At 42.6% G+C, this 17,500-nt stretch overlaps 2 protein-coding genes across 2 annotated transcripts; one reads left to right on the top strand and one right to left on the bottom strand.

Annotated features, from left to right (window-relative positions):
* Positions 1-5,033: 5,033 nt before the first annotated feature.
* Positions 5,034-9,530, top strand: slc5a3a (solute carrier family 5 member 3a). Its single transcript, XM_062528376.1, has 2 exons — positions 5,034-5,147; positions 6,397-9,530. The coding sequence occupies exon 2, from the start codon at positions 6,595-6,597 to the stop codon at positions 8,752-8,754; it is 2,160 nt and encodes a 719-aa protein (XP_062384360.1). The 5' UTR covers positions 5,034-5,147; positions 6,397-6,594; the 3' UTR covers positions 8,755-9,530.
* A 2,543-nt stretch (positions 9,531-12,073) lies between these two features.
* On the bottom strand, positions 12,074-16,469 carry oxgr1a.1 (oxoglutarate (alpha-ketoglutarate) receptor 1a, tandem duplicate 1). Its single transcript, XM_062527809.1, has 2 exons — positions 16,434-16,469; positions 12,074-15,445 (listed from the first exon to the last, which is right to left on the bottom strand). The coding sequence occupies exon 2, from the start codon at positions 15,433-15,435 to the stop codon at positions 14,404-14,406; it is 1,032 nt and encodes a 343-aa protein (XP_062383793.1). The 5' UTR covers positions 15,436-15,445; positions 16,434-16,469; the 3' UTR covers positions 12,074-14,403.
* Positions 16,470-17,500: the final 1,031 nt, after the last annotated feature.

Genomic DNA, 17,500 nt, shown 5'->3' with positions numbered 1-17,500 from the left:
CAACTCATTGGTGTCAACAGCTCACCGTTTTGAATGTGGATTTCAGGTATCAGAGATTGCTAAGTGTTTTCACCCATTCGGTGCCCAGAGGTAGGTAGACCTCTGAACAGACCCTTGGGGGTCTGATAGGGAGGAGGCAATGGGGTATCAGGCACTAGGGGAGAAGAGCAGCGTTCAGCTAAGATAATAAAAAAGCAATTAAGGTGAACGCTCTGAATACCCCTACACACGCCGCAGCCCTTTTCCCTGATATTAACGTCAACAGCTTTTTTTTATTTTTCATATTATTCCTGGTCTGCCAAGAATACCATTATTGGATCTTCCTCCTCGTACTGGCTTTCCTCAAGGGACCATGCATAGACAGGGGAGCCAACGCAAGCAGTGTTGAGACTTAGATTCTTCTGTTCTTCTCTGGGAGCAGAATGTTGCCCCAATTCCTATGACTATCACAAAGTATATGCTATGGATAATGTCATAGGGGTACACAATGAGAATGTGCCCATGTGTGTAATAACCTGAATCACTTGAAATACTAGGTTACTATTATGTTTTTTTAATACATTTACTTGTGAGTTTCTTGCCGTATTTCTGGAGATACTATATTATGCTTAAAAGAGAAATCCTTGCATCTGAAGTCTGCAGTCTCATCCTGAGAGATGGTTTTAATGAGTAGTATTTGAGAGGTCTTTAATGAACAGTGACTTATATAAAGGTAGCGTGTTATTCCTGGTGTCTTGGAAGTTTCTTTATCAACAAAAAAAGTTCACCAGACAAGGTGTCTTATTTAAGCAAGTTCACACCATTCACGCAATCTCACAGAAAACTGATGCCAGCTCAGTGAATTAATTGGGGGAACTGATTCAAACTGGGTTGCTAACTGTCACACGTTTGACTCATGCCTCAGAAGCGTGATGATACTGCATTTTGGTGCCTCATTGTGTTCTGTGATTGTTGCCCTCCCCATTTAATTGGTGGATGTTCCCAACAGGATCCCTTCCCTTCAGTTTGCCTATACAGTACGTCTGAAATATTTAAGCTTGGCCAGGAGAGCCTGGTTACTACTAGAACCAAAGAACCCACTGTTCTCTATATATCACTTTAGCTAACACTTTGTTAGTGGTAAAGTAACAAAGTAGTGGTGGGAAACTGAACTATTCTGTTAATGACATTAATTTTTTTTAAATAGACATCTGATCGTTACAGTCACATACAGTAATGGTCATGCAACCTCAAGTCAAGTCAAATCCAGTCATCTGCTGTCACTATAACTCTCTTGTCTGGTTTACAGGCTGACCAGATCGGCTCCTTTTCAGACCAGTTGAATTTATGTTCCCACAGTGTTTAAAACGATCGGTAGGCCTCAAACAAGCTGTGGAGAAACTGTAGCCAGACTATAAAAACTCAGCCATTTGTTTTGCTTCAGTGAGACTCATTTAGTCAAGAAGAGAAGATTTTACAAATGAAGTAACTTACACAGTGAAGAGCTTCAGGTATTTGCATCATCGTTAAACTTCTCACACGTACAGTAATTGACACGCCTTGAATGCTGAAGTCTTCTCAGGAAGAAGAGCTTAACACTTGGATGACAGATTGTGTGTGGTGTCCTACATTATAGTAAAAATGAGCAATATTACAGTTCTGCTGTCAAATACAGTACAGGGTCTGTCCCTTCATATAAAGACAGTGTTCTAAAGACATTTCTTTCTCCATACATCTACTAGGTTACCATAGAACAGAAGAATGCCATTCTCACATTTCCCACCAGAGAGAGAGAGAGAGAGAGAGAGAGTGTGTGAGAGAGAAATGGAGACAGAGTAGTCATGTAGTACTGACTTCAAGCGTCATGTCTCTCACTACTCCCAAGGGACCTTTCCACCTGAGTGCACTGTTGTCAGATCAGAGAATCTACTGTGGTGGATGTGGAGTTAATAGAACCTCAACTGGAACTCACCCCCTGTACCCATCTAACAGCCCTCACACTCTTCTCCAGCACACTCTCTACTCCTCCTTTTGACTCTCCTGGCTTTGAGCAGAGGTCACGACATCACGGAAACTTGTGGTTGTCATGGTGACGGCAGGTATGTGGACATCTATAGATGTTTGAGAGAGTGGGCCTCTCAGCCGGGCTGGTGTGATGGGGAGGTGTTTGATATAGGGTTGTGAATGGGAAGGGGACAGTGTGTGTGTGTGTGTGTGTGTGTGTGTGTGTGTGTGTGTGTGTGTGTGTGTGTGTGTGTGTGTGTGTGTGTGTGTGTGTGTGTGTGTGTGTGTGTGTGTGTGTGTGAGTGTGTGTGAGAGAGAGAGAGAGAGAGAGAGAGAGAGTGAGTCTGTTTGAGTGTGTGTGTGTGTGTGTGTGTGTGTGTGTGTGTGTGTGTGTGTGTGAGAGAGAGAGACAGCCCTGCTGGTAGCTGGTTTTAGCTGGTCTTTGCTGGTTTTCTTCCAGCTGTTGCTGGTCTTTGCTGGTGTAGCTGGTTAGGCCACCAGCTAGACATGCTGGCGTGACCATCTGAGGTAGGTTGTGCTGGTATGACCAGCCTGTCGTGTGGGATACAGCTGGTTTAAGGTGGTCATGCTGGTGACCAGCCTGCCAAGCTTGACAGAGATGGTCATGCTGGTTTTCTAGAATGACCAACATAAGCTGGCATGGCCAGTAAAAACCAACAATGTAGACCAGCAACACCAACTAAAATGACCAGCTTGAGGTGGTACGACCATCAAAACCAGCTTATTTACCATCGTGAGCTGGTTAAACCAGCTGAAGGTATGTTTTCGCAAGAGTTTTGAGGTCTATAGCTGCATCATAGGGTGGTCAAACAAGCTGGTTAACAAGCTGGTCAACCAACAAACCACCTTTAGGTCAGGCTGTTTTTTCAGCAGGGAGAGAGAGAGAGAGAGAAACACTACTAGTTACTTTGTTCATTGGCAGTCTTGCAGCATGTGGTTCATAAGCTATGGTAATGTTTTTTCAATTATAACTTCTTTAGCTTCTTTCCCCAAAGATTGTTCAATGCAGAATTTTCAATAATAACAATAAAGAAGAACAACTACAATTTCCAGTTACTGTAGTTATGGTTGGCCGCACATTTTTTTCTCTCTAACTAAAAAGTCCAATAAATACATTTTGATTGTATCTTTTGAATTACATAATTATCATGTACAAACCTAGAGCTCATAAATATGAAACAATAGTTAATATTGAATAGCCTATTGAATTTGGTTTAACCTATCAATTACATTATTCATTCAATAATCAGAGTAGCATGGGCCACATGGTTGGTTTGGTCAACTCAACATTGGGAATCAGTCCTTTAACATAATAATGACAGATCATGATAAAAGACCATATGTGGAATCAAGATTATTTTTTTAGATTTTGAGGAAGCATGAAGTAGAGTATTATAGGGCATTTCTTTGAATGTTACAACACTGCCACCCCTTGGCAGTTTATAGCAATTACTCCATATACACCTATAGTATCTTGTGTAACATGACAGGCCTGATTTTATATGTTATTAATTTTTAATGCAATGTAGTCTTAGTCTATTACCTTTTTAGCTCTATTTTCAAGAATATTGTGGAGTCATATGCTGACCATATTCATTTGTGATATGTACCCTAGCCTAGTCTACAAATGAAAATGCAGAGAAATGCCCTTGACTGCCACTTGAAAATGTCCTTCACTCCATTATAGCAAAGGAGCCAGTTGATTCAGGCCTATCAGTGGCGTATATGTCCAGACATCAAACTAAGGTCAACCATAGGTCCACTGAGTTGAAAATGGCTCTGAGTTATCTGTTAAATTGCCATTTTACCGCAACAATAAGCCAATAACTTGTTCAGTGTTGCATTTGTGACCCAAATCGAGCCTACCTGGCCCAGATTCAGGACTGGCCCATTAGATTCACCTGCTAGCTGGGCCATGAGGGTCAGTTTCCTTAGTGAGATTTTCTTCATTACAGGTATTTGTATTCATTAATTAATTAATTTATGATTTATCGTTTCGCCATGGAGTGACATTGTGATCTTATCATCTTTTCAAGGGAGCACTGGGACGTCCATCTGAAAGAATGAGATTATTACTTTTCATCTTAGCCAGGGACTACTACAGGACTAAAGAGGGCTAAAGGCTTGAAGTTACTTTTTGGGTTCAGTAGGGTCAGCTGTCCACCACATGTTTTTTCCAGAGCTCAGTAAGCATGTAACTTGCGTAGTCTTTATCTGAAAGGTCAGACTGAGTTGGCCCCCCGAGAGGAAACCTTAAAAACACACTGTTTTATGATTCGGACCAACCAGCACAGACCAGAGCCAACATTTCATGGTCAGCAACATCTCTAATGGGAGGGGAGGGTGTACTCCTCAGGTTGCTAAAAGTGTGAGCTTGGCTTCATCAATGTGTAACACCATGAGTCCAGCGGTTAACAGGTACTACGTTATTAGAGGGACACTCTCTAATGATGAACGGAGAGAAAAAGCGCAACATCACTGTGGCTGTGCACAATACACTTGTTTTTGGTTAGTCGAGCCACAAGTAGGGTATACTGTTCTTTTGCATGCCATCAACTCATCACGTGCAAGTTTTTTTGTCTGAGTTCACCATATTTTCTAAGGTGTTGCTAAAAAGGAACAGGATGTTTCAGTTAGAGATTAACACCTAGACTGTGGTTAAAAACACTTTTGTTATTACAATTAAAAGAGAAAAGAAAAAAGAATTAAGCCTTTGATTTGAAAACATGACTATAGCTCTCCATGTTATAAGGTTAACAAGACATGAATGAACCCATTGCACCGTATGTGTGTAAATGTGTGTGTGTGTGTGTGTGTGCGCGCGTGTGAGTGTGTGTGTGTGTGTGTGTGTGTTAGCGCGTGGGAACGTGTGAGTGTGTGTGTGTGTGTGTGTGTATTTCCGTCTCTTTCATGCAGCCACAGCGTGGTTTAGGTCTGACACTTTGGAGGTGTGACCTCTTCGTAGGAACCCACATATTTCCATTCGTACGGTGCATGGGCACACACAGTCAGGTGAACTCCGGCAGTCATAAACTTCCACCAGTCACCCAATAGTCAGCACTACACATGGGCAACTCCCCAGTGACGGACATCTTGACACATCTGCAAAGGCATCAACGGTTACATCTTCCTAAGACTGAATGGTGAGTGGATAAATATTAATGTTAATGTTATTGTCTAGTTCAAAACAGTTAGCCTAATTAGTCTTAATGTCACTTTACTTAAAAAGTGTTCTTTTTGTGTTGTCTGTAGATTGTCTATGTGTCAAAGTTTGTATTTTATGTTGACCATCAATTTTAAAATATCCTGCACATTATTGAGTGATAGCATCTTTTAGTTCAGAATAGCATGTATTTTTTCATTTGTGATGAGCAAAGACTCTTAAATCATTGCCTTTGGTTGGTGTGGTCCTTGTCCACCTAAGTTCTCAGAATAAGGTAAAATAAGGTCATGTTAATTGGGCTCTGAAATCCAGCATCATCTGTTGAAAGCAAATAGCCTAAGAGCACACACTTAATGTGCTGTTACTGAGAGATGGCTAAAAAAGGGAGTCTTTGCAGTAATGGTCATTTGATTATTTCTGGAGTCTATATATTTGTCTAACTGAGTCTACACATTGGTGAGTCTAGAAACATGTTTAATGATGTCGTTGTGGACTGTGGGTGAGCTGTTTCTCAGAGCTAAAGTAAATCATTGTCTAATTAAATGCAATTCTGAATAAACAGTGTTTAAAAAAATATTGTTAGTCTTTGGATATGAGTGCATTTATTATTTATTTGCACTAAATTTATTTAGTGTATTGATTGTAGCCCAATACATTAACGGTTAAAATTTGGTCATGGAAAATAGCAATCTATTTTGACATTCTGAAGAGGACATATTTCCCATTCACCCCATGTTCATTACACTGCCAAGTAGACATATGGCTGTAAGAAGATTATTAACTCATTTTGAAATGCAGTCTAGGCTGTCATTAGCAACTCTACACATTCTCAACTTCATGAGACATGCCGATTATTTATTTATTTATTGTCATTTATCCTTAAATTCAATGGATAACATGTCAGTAAAGCATAAATACTGTAAATGTAATGAAACTTTTGTCTGATTTTGCTTGTCTGAGTTTTGAGTTCCTTTAATTTGTGTTGCATCGACTAACTGATAGCCCTGTCAAAGTTAAGTGATGCAACACAGACAAAATAAGAGGAAAAGAAACTCAATCAAAATCAGACAAAACTTTCATCACATTTCTTTATGTGTGGACTTGTCATGTTTTGTTGTCAGTATCTTGCTTGTTAAAATAGAACTTTTACATGAGTGATTCCTTCTGAAATTGAAATGGTGAAATGCAGATGTTGGTTAAACTCATTTCCTGTTATTTCCTCTTCATAGGACATGTGACCTGCTGCATGAACTGAAAACACGTCGTCAGTAAAACCTCAAAGTACATGGGTGGCAGAGCAACGTTGTACAGTCTTGAACAAGGGTCCAGTACCACTGCTGGTATACCAACCAAAAACCACCTTGGACGCTTCACCTATATTCTGCCTCCTCTCAGCGCTTGCGTAGTCACTCCCAAGATCTCACAAGATGGCGGTGATGGAGGCAGCCGACATAGTGGTGGTGGCCCTGTACTTCGTTCTGGTCATGGGCTTTGGCTTCTTTGCCATGTGGCGGGCCAACCGCAGCACAGTCAGTGGCTACTTCCTCGCCGGCCGCTCCATGAACTGGTTCGTCATCGGCGCGTCGTTGTTTGTCAGCAACATCGGCAGCGAGCACTTCATCGGCCTGGCCGGGTCCGGGGCGGCCAGCGGGTTCGCGGTGGGCGCCTGGGAGTTCAACGCCCTCCTGCTCCTGCAGCTCCTCGGCTGGGTCTTCATCCCCGTCTACATCCACGCGGGCGTCTACACCATGCCTGAGTACCTCTCCAAAAGGTTCGGAGGCAAGAGGCTGAAGATCTACTTTGCTGCTCTCTCTCTGATCCTCTACATCTTCACCAAGCTCTCCGTAGACCTGTACTCCGGCGCGCTGTTCATCCAAGAGTCTCTGGGATGGAACCTCTACCTGTCCATCATCCTGTTGATCACCATGACGGCGCTGCTGACCATCACTGGAGGCCTTGCAGCGGTCATTTACACGGACACTCTTCAGGCGTTCCTCATGATCGGCGGAGCTCTCTGCCTGTCTGTCATCGGCTTAACCAAGATAGGGGGCTTGGAGGGACTGAGGGCGAAGTACATGTTGGCAAGCCCTGACGTCAACGGCATTTTGTCCAGGATGAATTTCACTAATAATGCCACCTGCCAGCATATCCACCCCAAGCCACATTCCCTCCAGGTCCTGAGAGGACCACTGGATGAAGACCTCCCGTGGCCTGGCTTCCTTCTGGGTCAGACCCCGGCATCTCTGTGGTACTGGTGCACCGACCAAGTCATCGTGCAGAGGGTGCTGGCTGCCAAAAACATCGCCCATGCCAAAGGCTCAACACTAATGGCCGGTTTCCTCAAGATCCTCCCGATGTTCATCATCGTGATCCCTGGCATGATATCCCGCGTGCTGTTTGCGGATGAGCTGGCGTGTATTAATCCCGAGCACTGCATGGAGGTGTGTGGAAGTCCCGCCGGATGCTCCAATGTCGCCTACCCGCGGCTGGTGATGTCCATCATGCCGGTCGGCCTCCGGGGTCTGATGATGGCCGTGATGATCGCCGCCCTGATGAGCGACTTGGACTCCATCTTCAACAGCGCCAGCACCATCTTCACCCTGGACATCTACAAGATGATTCGCCGGCGCGCGTCCTCCCGGGAGCTGTTGGTGGTGGGACGACTCTTCGTGGCCTTCATGGTGGTGATCAGCATCGCCTGGGTCCCCGTGATCATCGAGATGCAAGGCGGCCAGATGTTCCTGTACATCCAAGAGGTCTGCGACTACCTCAGCCCTCCCATCGCGGCCCTCTTCCTCCTCGCCGTGCTCTGGAAGAGGTGCAACGAGGCCGGCGCGTTCTGGGGAGGCCTGGTGGGCTTCTCGCTGGGATTTTTCCGACTGATCCTGGCGTTCGTCTACAGGGAGGGCCCCTGCAACGAGCCGGACACTCGGCCGGCCTTCATCAAAGACGTTCACTTCATGTACGTGGCTGCCGGGCTGTTCTGGATCTCGGGACTCGTCACAGTGGTGGTCAGCCTGTGTACCCCTGCCCCAAGCAAGGACCGAATCCTAAAGACCACCTTTTGGGGGTTGCACAATAGAGACGAGTGCCAAATCACAGATCCTGAAGAAGTGCTCAGGCTAAAAGGCAACGCCCCTGTCCACTGCAATGGTAATAGTGCACCTCTCAAGGACTTATCTGTTATTAAGAATGAGACTGAAAATATCCCCAATGGGGAGACCGGTCATGCAAAAACCTTGGTATACACTGGAGAAAATGATGATATGACCTCCAACACTGAAATGAATGGAAGTGCATTAGCGATTGGAAACAGCCACCTTGACCCAGTAGCTCGTTCTGCCACGCGAAACGTCAGGGAGGGTTCCTGTGGAGGAGGAGAGAGAGGCGTCTGTGCCAAGCTGCTGCAGTGGTTCTGTGGCTTCGACGGGGAGCCAGCAAAGGACGGGGAAAAATCACAAATAGATGACAAGGTCGACATTGAAGAGATGCTCTGTGAGCCTCCCAGAATTAAAGTCCTCCTCAACCTCGGCCTTCTGACAGTGTGCTCCATCGGGATCTTCCTCTTTGTTTACTTTTCCTTGTAATTGGCAAATGACATGTGAGCCTGTGCATATTTCAATGGAAATGTTGCATGGTACTTATCAAACATACATGTTTTAATACTTTAGTACTTTTGACACATGACATTATTGTCAATATTTCGGAGAGTATTTTTTTTTTAGCTATGTCAAATCAAGGAAGAACCAAATAAATCTTCACATCACGCTCATGTATGATTTTTCTCTTTGATGGAATGACTTGTGCTTTCCCTGCCCAATCAATTATGTAATATAGAGTAACATACTGCCTTTTGATGCTAAAACTGTGAAGCAATTAGAAGGGAATGACACACAGTACTTATTTGTGAAACGTCATAATTATTTTGTAAAAAGGATTTTATAATAGCATGCAGGGGTATGCACATGTGCATTGAATGAAAGACTGAAATGGTTTTAAAAAGTAACATTTTATGTTTATGTTGGGAATTATATGTATATCCTGTGTTTATGAGCACAAGATCAAATGACTAAGACATATTATATGTAGTCTATAAAGTGAGAGCCTTCAAAAAAAGCACTAGCTATCAGATATTCCTTCCTGTAAATTGTGAAATTTTAACAGCTCCCCAATTCTGTTGAAGTGTTACATTTGACATTCTGTTTGTTTGCTAATCACTAAAGACACCATTTGTGGTAAAGTATGTTGTAAAGATGCAAATCTTTTAACAGCAATACAATAAAAATGGCATGGTATCCTTCACAATTGTTGGTAACACTGACAACATTGACACATACTGTATATATATATACATCAATATATAGGCCCGAAATAAAACTGATCTAACAACCAGCTTTGGCACCACCAAGCAAAAGGGAATCCTGTAATAAATAAAGATGTTGAGGAAGGCATTGGCAACTTGGTCTGTCTTTTCACATTAGACATCTGTGGTAGTGTAGTGGCTGAGAGGCCAGCCTAGCATGCAGTAGCCAGAAAAGCTGTGATAGATAGATAGATAGGCTGCCTCCTTTGAGCAAGGCACTTAACCCATAACTTCCTACGGTGAGACTGGCTCTGATGTTTGTGATAGCCTTAGAAAAGTGTTAGCAAAGTGAATAAATAAATATAGCTGCAGGCAGCAGGCAGCAATGGGGGGGGGGGGGGCAAGCTTTGGAATGGGAGAGTGGGCGTGTGCAAAGATAAAATTTCACAACTTTTTACTGTATGGATCTATGGGCTGCCATAGACTTCCAGAGGAGAAGAATAATAATAGGAAAAGGTACAAACACTATGGGTGCTTCGCAGCTTTACTGCTTGGCCCCCAATAACATCTGCAGAATTCACTAATGTTTGGGGGAAAATAGCTGCAATTAATAACAGTTAGTCCGGACATTCCCTTTACTGTACTGCATGGTTTAGAAAGTGTGTAGTCTAATCAACAACCAAAAGAGTTTGGTGAGCTTATAAGACTCTCACTGCTAAACGGCTTGTAAATGTGGCTGCTTAGTTGCTTATTTGTCTTACCCTGAATTAGTTGTTAGTAAACATCAACTGTTCATTTTATTAGACCACTGAGTTTGGCGCCATTTAGCGGGACTTTTTTTTTTTTGCACCTCTCTATATTTGGGTCACAGTGGTTTGTCTTTGCTGGTAGTACAGCACATTTCTCCCGCGTGTCGCCACCACTTGGCCTAGTTACTACCCCAGACTCACAAGTGGAAATGTACTGCTCGTGGTCCTTGTCATCCAACATAAGGTGTCCATTACTGTGCCTTATGCTCCAGTATAAATCACAACTTTAGCAATAATCTGAAGGAGTATTGTAGGTTTGAAGGGTTAGAACCATTGAGGGCATCTGATTATTTCTTCATCAAACCATGGTGTGTGTGTGTGTCTCTCTCTCTCTCTCTCTCCCTCTATGTATGTGTGTGTGTGTGTGTGTGTGTGTGTGTGTGTGTGTGTGTGTGTGTGTGTGTGTGTGTGTGTGTGTGTGTGTGTGTGTGTGTGTGTGTGTGTGTGTGTGTGTGTGTGTGTGTGTGTGTGCGTGAGTGCGTGCGTGCGTGCGTGAGTGCGTGCGTGCGTGCGTGTGTTTTTAGTATACTGTAGTGATTCTGTACTGTAATGTAGTGTAGCATATTTCTGGTGCCTGCATGAACTGCTTTGTGATGTCTTGCTCGTTCAGTCAAAAAATGAAACACTCAGCTACAGTGAGAGCCTGTCCTTAGAAGACCTCTCTGGCTTTGACTTGACTTGGCCGTACAACTGTACTCTTTCTTCTTAGTTTATTTCTGTCTTCCTGTCAGGCGGCCTCTGTGAAATTAAGAAAACTTTGGTCCAGCTTACAGTAAAACTTTCCACTGTCTCTATTTGACAGTATTCATACAGCTGGGGACTTGAAACTGTGACATAGGGGCTGATATGTCTGCTAGTTTGAAGTTGTATACTATAGAGGTTAACCATGACCTACATGAGGAATTTGTTCCACCAACTTTTCAGGCCTTTATTCAGACCACCAATCCCACATCATTGTGTGTGGTGGTAGCTAACAACAGAAGTAACAGTTAAAATATTTTATTTTCTTTGGATCATTTGACTCATCATTTGCCTGGCTGATTTGTCAGTACAAATATTTGATCATATTTCACTTATACATTAAACCCTATGAATCTTCTTAACTCATGGACAAACTGAATCACCTCTGCTGTAAGGTATGGTGTCTTGTCAAATTAAGTAGCCCATTGTGTTACAGTAATACATCCTCTGCAGTTAAATGGCAATGCTGATTTCATGTCTGTGTAATCTTAAATCTGAGGAAAATATGAACAGTAAGGGATAAGTAAAATATGATTTACAGAAACATACCACAAAATGAGATTTTGCTTTATCAAAGCAAGATCATTTTAATCACTCTAAGGGTTTTCTCTGTTGCTAATTCATCTCTCCACCACTAGGTGGCGGATTAATCCTATTCTTTCCTCTTCACATCCTGTCAGACATACAGTAAACTCAAGTGGAAATTGAGACTATAGGTTGAGATTGTGCATTGTTTGTTATTTGCAGATGTATCAGTAAGCTAATTATTGCTTGCCACAGACTGCGTTATCAATGTTGGCTGGTGTGTCAAAACCATATCACAGCTTGGAACTTGTTATCTGCCAATTAGTGTGTTTGCTGTCCCTTTCACTGAAAGCAAATATAAGTCAGGATTAAGTCAGAAAGAGCCCATGAAAGTGATAATCACCGAGGTGGAAAATGAGAGAGGAGTTGACAGATGTTTGACATTTAAAACCCTTTCATTGAACCATCAGATGGATGAAGGATGAGTGACCTGCACTATAATAAAGGAACACACATATCATCAGGCTGTCATTATTATTATTCATCAGTTGGACACAGCACTTTGTCTTTCTCTTAAAACAACCTGAAAACAAGTTAGGAAACATATCAGTAACTTGGAAAAAGACATGCCCTCTTACATCTTGATCTGGGAGGAGAGCAAGTGAAGGAGAAGATTCAGAAGTGTATGTGACACCATGGTGATTATCGAGCAATGGCACGGGAACTGACGTGTTGCCAGCTGTTGCTTGGAAAGCACTCCATTCTTACCCAACTGTAACCCAAGACGGATTCTGCAATTGTGTAACAATAAGCATTTACTGAGTCTATTGTCAAGGATAAATGCCTGAAACAAAATAGATTATACTGTATGTCCCCACAGGAATTGCAGGTTTTCCCAGATGTTATGTAACGTTGTCATCAGGCCTTTCACACGTATCTCACGCACGCACATCATCCGAGATCAGTAGGAAAAAAATACAAAATGCAAGATCTGTACATTTCATTTTTATTTACAGTACAGCTGCTCAATATATATCATATACCTCTCCTGGGGAATTGTACTTTTTCATTGTAGTGCAAAATGTCAACTAAAGCTTGAATATAAATGTGTTTGCAATATTTTGTAACAGCATAGTAAGAGGGTAAGAAATACATAAATAATTGTTGTAAACACATTTGTCTTAATGTTTACAATTGTATATATTTACAGGGGACAATTAATTCCCTTATTTATGATTATAAGGTTCTATCTGACATTTTTGTCAAAATTAAGTTACTGACATATTCTTAGTCTGAGGTGAGGTGTTTCTTGTAGTTGTATGCATTTTTGGACATTATCTAAAGATGTTTGTTCCATTTATCAGTATAACTCGTGGAATTCTAAAACTGTGAAGGTCAATATCTCAGAACGTAGATAGAATATTCTAAGGGGACAATTTTGCGACATACTGTATGTCAACTTCTTTGGTCAGTATGGCTTAAAATACAATTTGATTCGTTGCAATAATTGGGAAACCCCCAAGTCCCAAACTGTGAAAGAGGAGGGAAGTGAAGTAAAAGATTGTAAAGGAGCATAGACTTTGTCACAAGGGATGCACACCATCACAGTGCCGGGATTTGGACTATAATTACCCTAAGTCGGAATCCACCCTAATGCTTTGTTCCATCCCAGACATACAATGATGTAACATGGGACCTGGAGCAATCAGTTCTCATGCAGCCTAATCTTGCCTCCTGCCACCACTTGAACATCCTTACTTGATTGATCGTAGATCCAAAGCAGTAACCCTTGGTCATGATGACATTGACTGCTATTTTCACTCATGATGCTGTATCTCTTGCTAAACAGACATCATACGGGCATGTTAACAAAGTTAAAAACTGAATTTTCACCAGAGGTGGTCCTTTCTGTAATAATATTCGTTTACACTTTACTTGCAGGTATCTACTTAAGAGTGACATGACACTGTCATGAATGTCTCAAAAACATTTGCTTCTGTCATTAAGAGTCATTCGGTTTTAGGGTTAGGCTTAGGGTTCATGAATCATGTGCCATTACAGTGTCATGTGTTCATGACAGTGTCATGTCACTCTTTTGTAGATACTTTGAGGTATCCTTGAGGTGTTACATTCAGGTGGTCATTCATGCAACTTTGTAATTGTAAGAGAACTGAACAATAGGCCTACTTCCTCAAAATAAATAAATTCATATTCCTTGAAGAAGGTGAGTAGGCTATAGAAACCTGCATTGCATTATGATGCTTTACGTTCTGTAACATTATTGTACTCATATTTCAGGTCATAATGCTGTCAGAGTTTATATGCTGAGAAATTCCTGCTCTGTGTGTGTGTGTGTGTGTGTGTGTGTGTGTGTGTATGAGAGAGTGAGAGAGAGGTGGGAAGAGCATTTTTTTATGGTCTGTTTGCAGTGTATACTACTCTTTGTCAAACTTTTCTGGAACATTAGTGGTTTTCGTGGCTTTTGACCAGACACATGGTGTCATTACAAGTCAGTTAAGGGCCGATCACACGAAGAACGATACCTATAGTGATAACCATAAAAAAATATATCGTTCTCGTTAATATGTATGACGATTTTGGGATTTTGAGAACGATAAAAATCTAAAAGGCGATCAGAACCCATCATATTTTAGCCATCACATTCATTCACATAAGGAGAGAGTCATTCTTGGTGTGAATGCCCCTTAAAGCTAGTGATCCCACACTAACCCCAGCCACACTGTGTACAACTGATATTTTTCACACTCGTTTACACATTAATGAGTAGCATGATAAAGTTGAATGCATGCAAGCTATACAGCCAGTGAATTTCCTAGTATTGATATTTATTTACTCCCCTATTTGGTGGTGTCTGTGTCAGTCTCCTTTGTTGTGTTGGAGGTGGCTTTGCTGATCACCGCTAGATTGATGCGCTTCTTGGCTTTGGTCAGACACTGTTGGCACTTGAACAGGCTCTCGAAGGCCACCTGGAAGCGGTCGCCGGCCAGCGTGTAGAGCGCGAGGTTGAACACGGTGTTGAGGGCGGCCAGCGGGCGCGACAGGATGTAGGCGGCGTGCACCCAGCGGTCCATGAGGCAGGACGAGTCCGGGCGGCGCCGCGTGTGCACGCGCAGCACGCGCAGCACGTGGTACGGCAGGAAGCAGACCACGAAGCACGCCACCACCACCGCGATGAGGCGCCGCGCGCGGACGCGGGCCCTGGAGCGCGTGTTCGGCCCGCGGGCCAGCTCGCGCACGATGCGGACGTAGCACGCGCACACCACCGCCAGCGGCAGCAGGTAGCCCAGCGCCGTCAGCAGCCAGCCGTACCACCACAGCTGCTCGGGGTCGTTGCTGGCGAAGTCCAGGCAGTAGGTCTTGTTGTCGTACTCCACCATGGAGATCATGGTGAGCATGGGCGCGATCTGCGCCGCCGCCAGCGCCCAGACCGCCACGCACGCCAGCACGCCCCAGCGCGCCCGCTGGACCTCCGACGCCAGCATGGGGTGCACCACGGCCACGTAGCGGAAGATGGCCAGGCAGGTGAGGAAGAGGATGCTGCCGTACAGGTTGAAGTGGAAGCCGAAGCGCACGAAGCGGCACATGAAGGCGCCCAGCGTCCACTGGTCGCCGCGCGTGTAGTAGTACACCAGGAAGGGCATGCTGAGCGCGTACAGGAGGTCGGTGGACGCCAGGTTGACCATGATCACGCTGGCGCTACGCCACGGCCGCAGCTTGGCGAAGTAGACCAGCAGGGAGGTGACGTTGCCCACCAGGCCCACGATGAAGATGAGGCCGTACATGACGGGCAGGTAGTAGCGCTTCATCAGGCGGTCCACGTCAGTGCAGTTCCCCTCCGAGCCGTTGCCATGGTAAATAACGTGGGCCATTCCGGGGCTGCTGCTGATGACACATTAGAAGACTGACTCTTTTGTCTTTATACATTATTTAATTGTCTTCTCATCTCTTTTTAAACCATCTTTTCTGCCACTGTGCTCTGAGTTGTTGCTGTTTTTTTTATAGTATCATATGTGGATTGCATTTGGCCATTAAATTAATTAATGAATTGATTAGTAAATTAATTAATTAATTAACCAGGCTTGGTTGTTGCATAATATACAGTTAGTTAAGGGTCAGAACAAAAGTAATTATTGATACTCTAGTTTATTTTGTAACTTGTTGGTGTAATCTTTAATTTTTTCAGTATGACGTCTGGGTATGCATGTTGAACCAAAGATGAAGACATCACATATTCAGTTAAGAAGAAATCTTTGTGATTTAAAGAGAACTGCAAAATACTTCCTCAAAATACAAATAAAACAAATCTGAAAGAATGTGAGTACAGAAACCTATGGTATGTATTGGTATATGGTATAAAGGGCATTTTTGCCAATACAGCCAAGGCTAAGGACAATCGAATCGTGCATAGTTTATTTTCTCCAAGATTTCCACATCTGAACCCCATATGCAAAATTAAACATTGTAATAGACTACTTTGTTTACATCTATCCAGCTACACTGATGCACAATGTTTTTCAAAAATCATGAGTAATACAAGTTTAAGTAATGTAAAGTGTATAAAGTATGTTTTAATTTTAGGTAAAATAAGCTGATGAACATCTCTAATCGATAGATAGATAGATACAGTAGATAGATTGATAGATAGATAGATAGATAGATAGATAGATAGATACTTCATTGATCCCCAAGGGGAAATTCATTTAATCTTGACAGAACAAATTACTGATTGCTGATTGACTGGTTTCAACCATATTTATGTCAAATTGTTACATTTTATATAACATGCAATATAGCAAACTGACACTGACAAATTATACCAATAATCAGTGACATTTTGACACCCAGACCAGAACATTAGTTGACTCACCGATGGTGTTGCTGTGGTAGCACTCTGTCTTTCTGATTGTCGTGACTATATGCTCCACTTAAAAGGCTTGGGGGCTGTACTTCTTAACTTGTACATTTTGGTTCCTCATATTCCCAGAAGGAAACAGAGACTTTTTTTTTTTTTTTTTTTTTACAGAAGATGGGTATTGTTACAGGATCATATTACCTTGTGAGCTATGTCATGTGAGAATGTTGTAAGGAAACAAATTAAACTATGCTTTAGAGATTAAGTGTGAGGTGATCATCACAACATGGGGAACTACAGTAGTTCCTATGCAAACAAAAGAGACTATTGTGGGACAGAAGATGCTCACATATCGTACAATCAAAGACTTGCAGTAAACCAGCGATGAGTTATCTGAAGAATTCAGAAGGAAATATTGTTAGATGATGCCAGTGAACGAGATTACAATGTGTAACAGTCCATTTATTGACATGAAATGTTTGTATGTTCTTTACCTTGCCAACTGGACATGGCCATAAAGAAAAGATAAGGAAAACAGATTTCTTCCTCAGCTGTTAATAATTAACTAACGTTTTTTAGCTTTATCTTGGCACTCCATGATAGTTACGGTCCCACTCAACTGATGGCCGTTAAATGACAGAACAAACATGAGACTCATCCTATAAAGGATTTATATGCACATAAAGATGAACATGTTATGAATAAGGAAGAGAGTGAATAGAATAGAATAGAATAGAATATATACTTTTTTGATCCCGTGAGGGAAATTCGTTGCTCTGCATTCAACCCAATTTAACCGAATTAGTGAACACACACAGCACACACACAGCACACAAAAAGGGTGATAGCACACAAACAGCAGCTTATTGACCGGGTTGACCACCCAGGTTGTGATCCTGGGACACCCTAGATTTTATTTTTGTATGACAACCTTTTACAGCAGCCCATGTCTGATTTCCCTAAAAAGGGGGTTTTGCCCCCTGGGTAATAGGTAATGAATCACCCAAACAAATGTTTTCCCTACAGCTGAACCCTGTGCAAATTAAACAATGCAATAACTTGTTTTACACCTACAGCTCAAC

The sequence above is a fragment of the Sardina pilchardus genome, chromosome 23 (assembly GCF_963854185.1).
Source record: "Sardina pilchardus chromosome 23, fSarPil1.1, whole genome shotgun sequence".
Lineage (NCBI taxonomy): Eukaryota > Metazoa > Chordata > Actinopteri > Clupeiformes > Clupeidae > Sardina > Sardina pilchardus.
Note: the sequence above shows the minus strand (reverse complement) of the source record. Positions and strands in the feature narration are given on the sequence as shown.

Bases quoted from the DNA above. Each gene is read 5' to 3' on its own strand.
- oxgr1a.1 (XM_062527809.1), bottom strand. From the start codon at position 15,435: ATGGCCCACGTTATTTACCATGGCAACGGCTCGGAGGGGAACTGCACT.
- slc5a3a (XM_062528376.1), top strand. From the start codon at position 6,595: ATGGCGGTGATGGAGGCAGCCGACATAGTGGTGGTGGCCCTGTACTTC.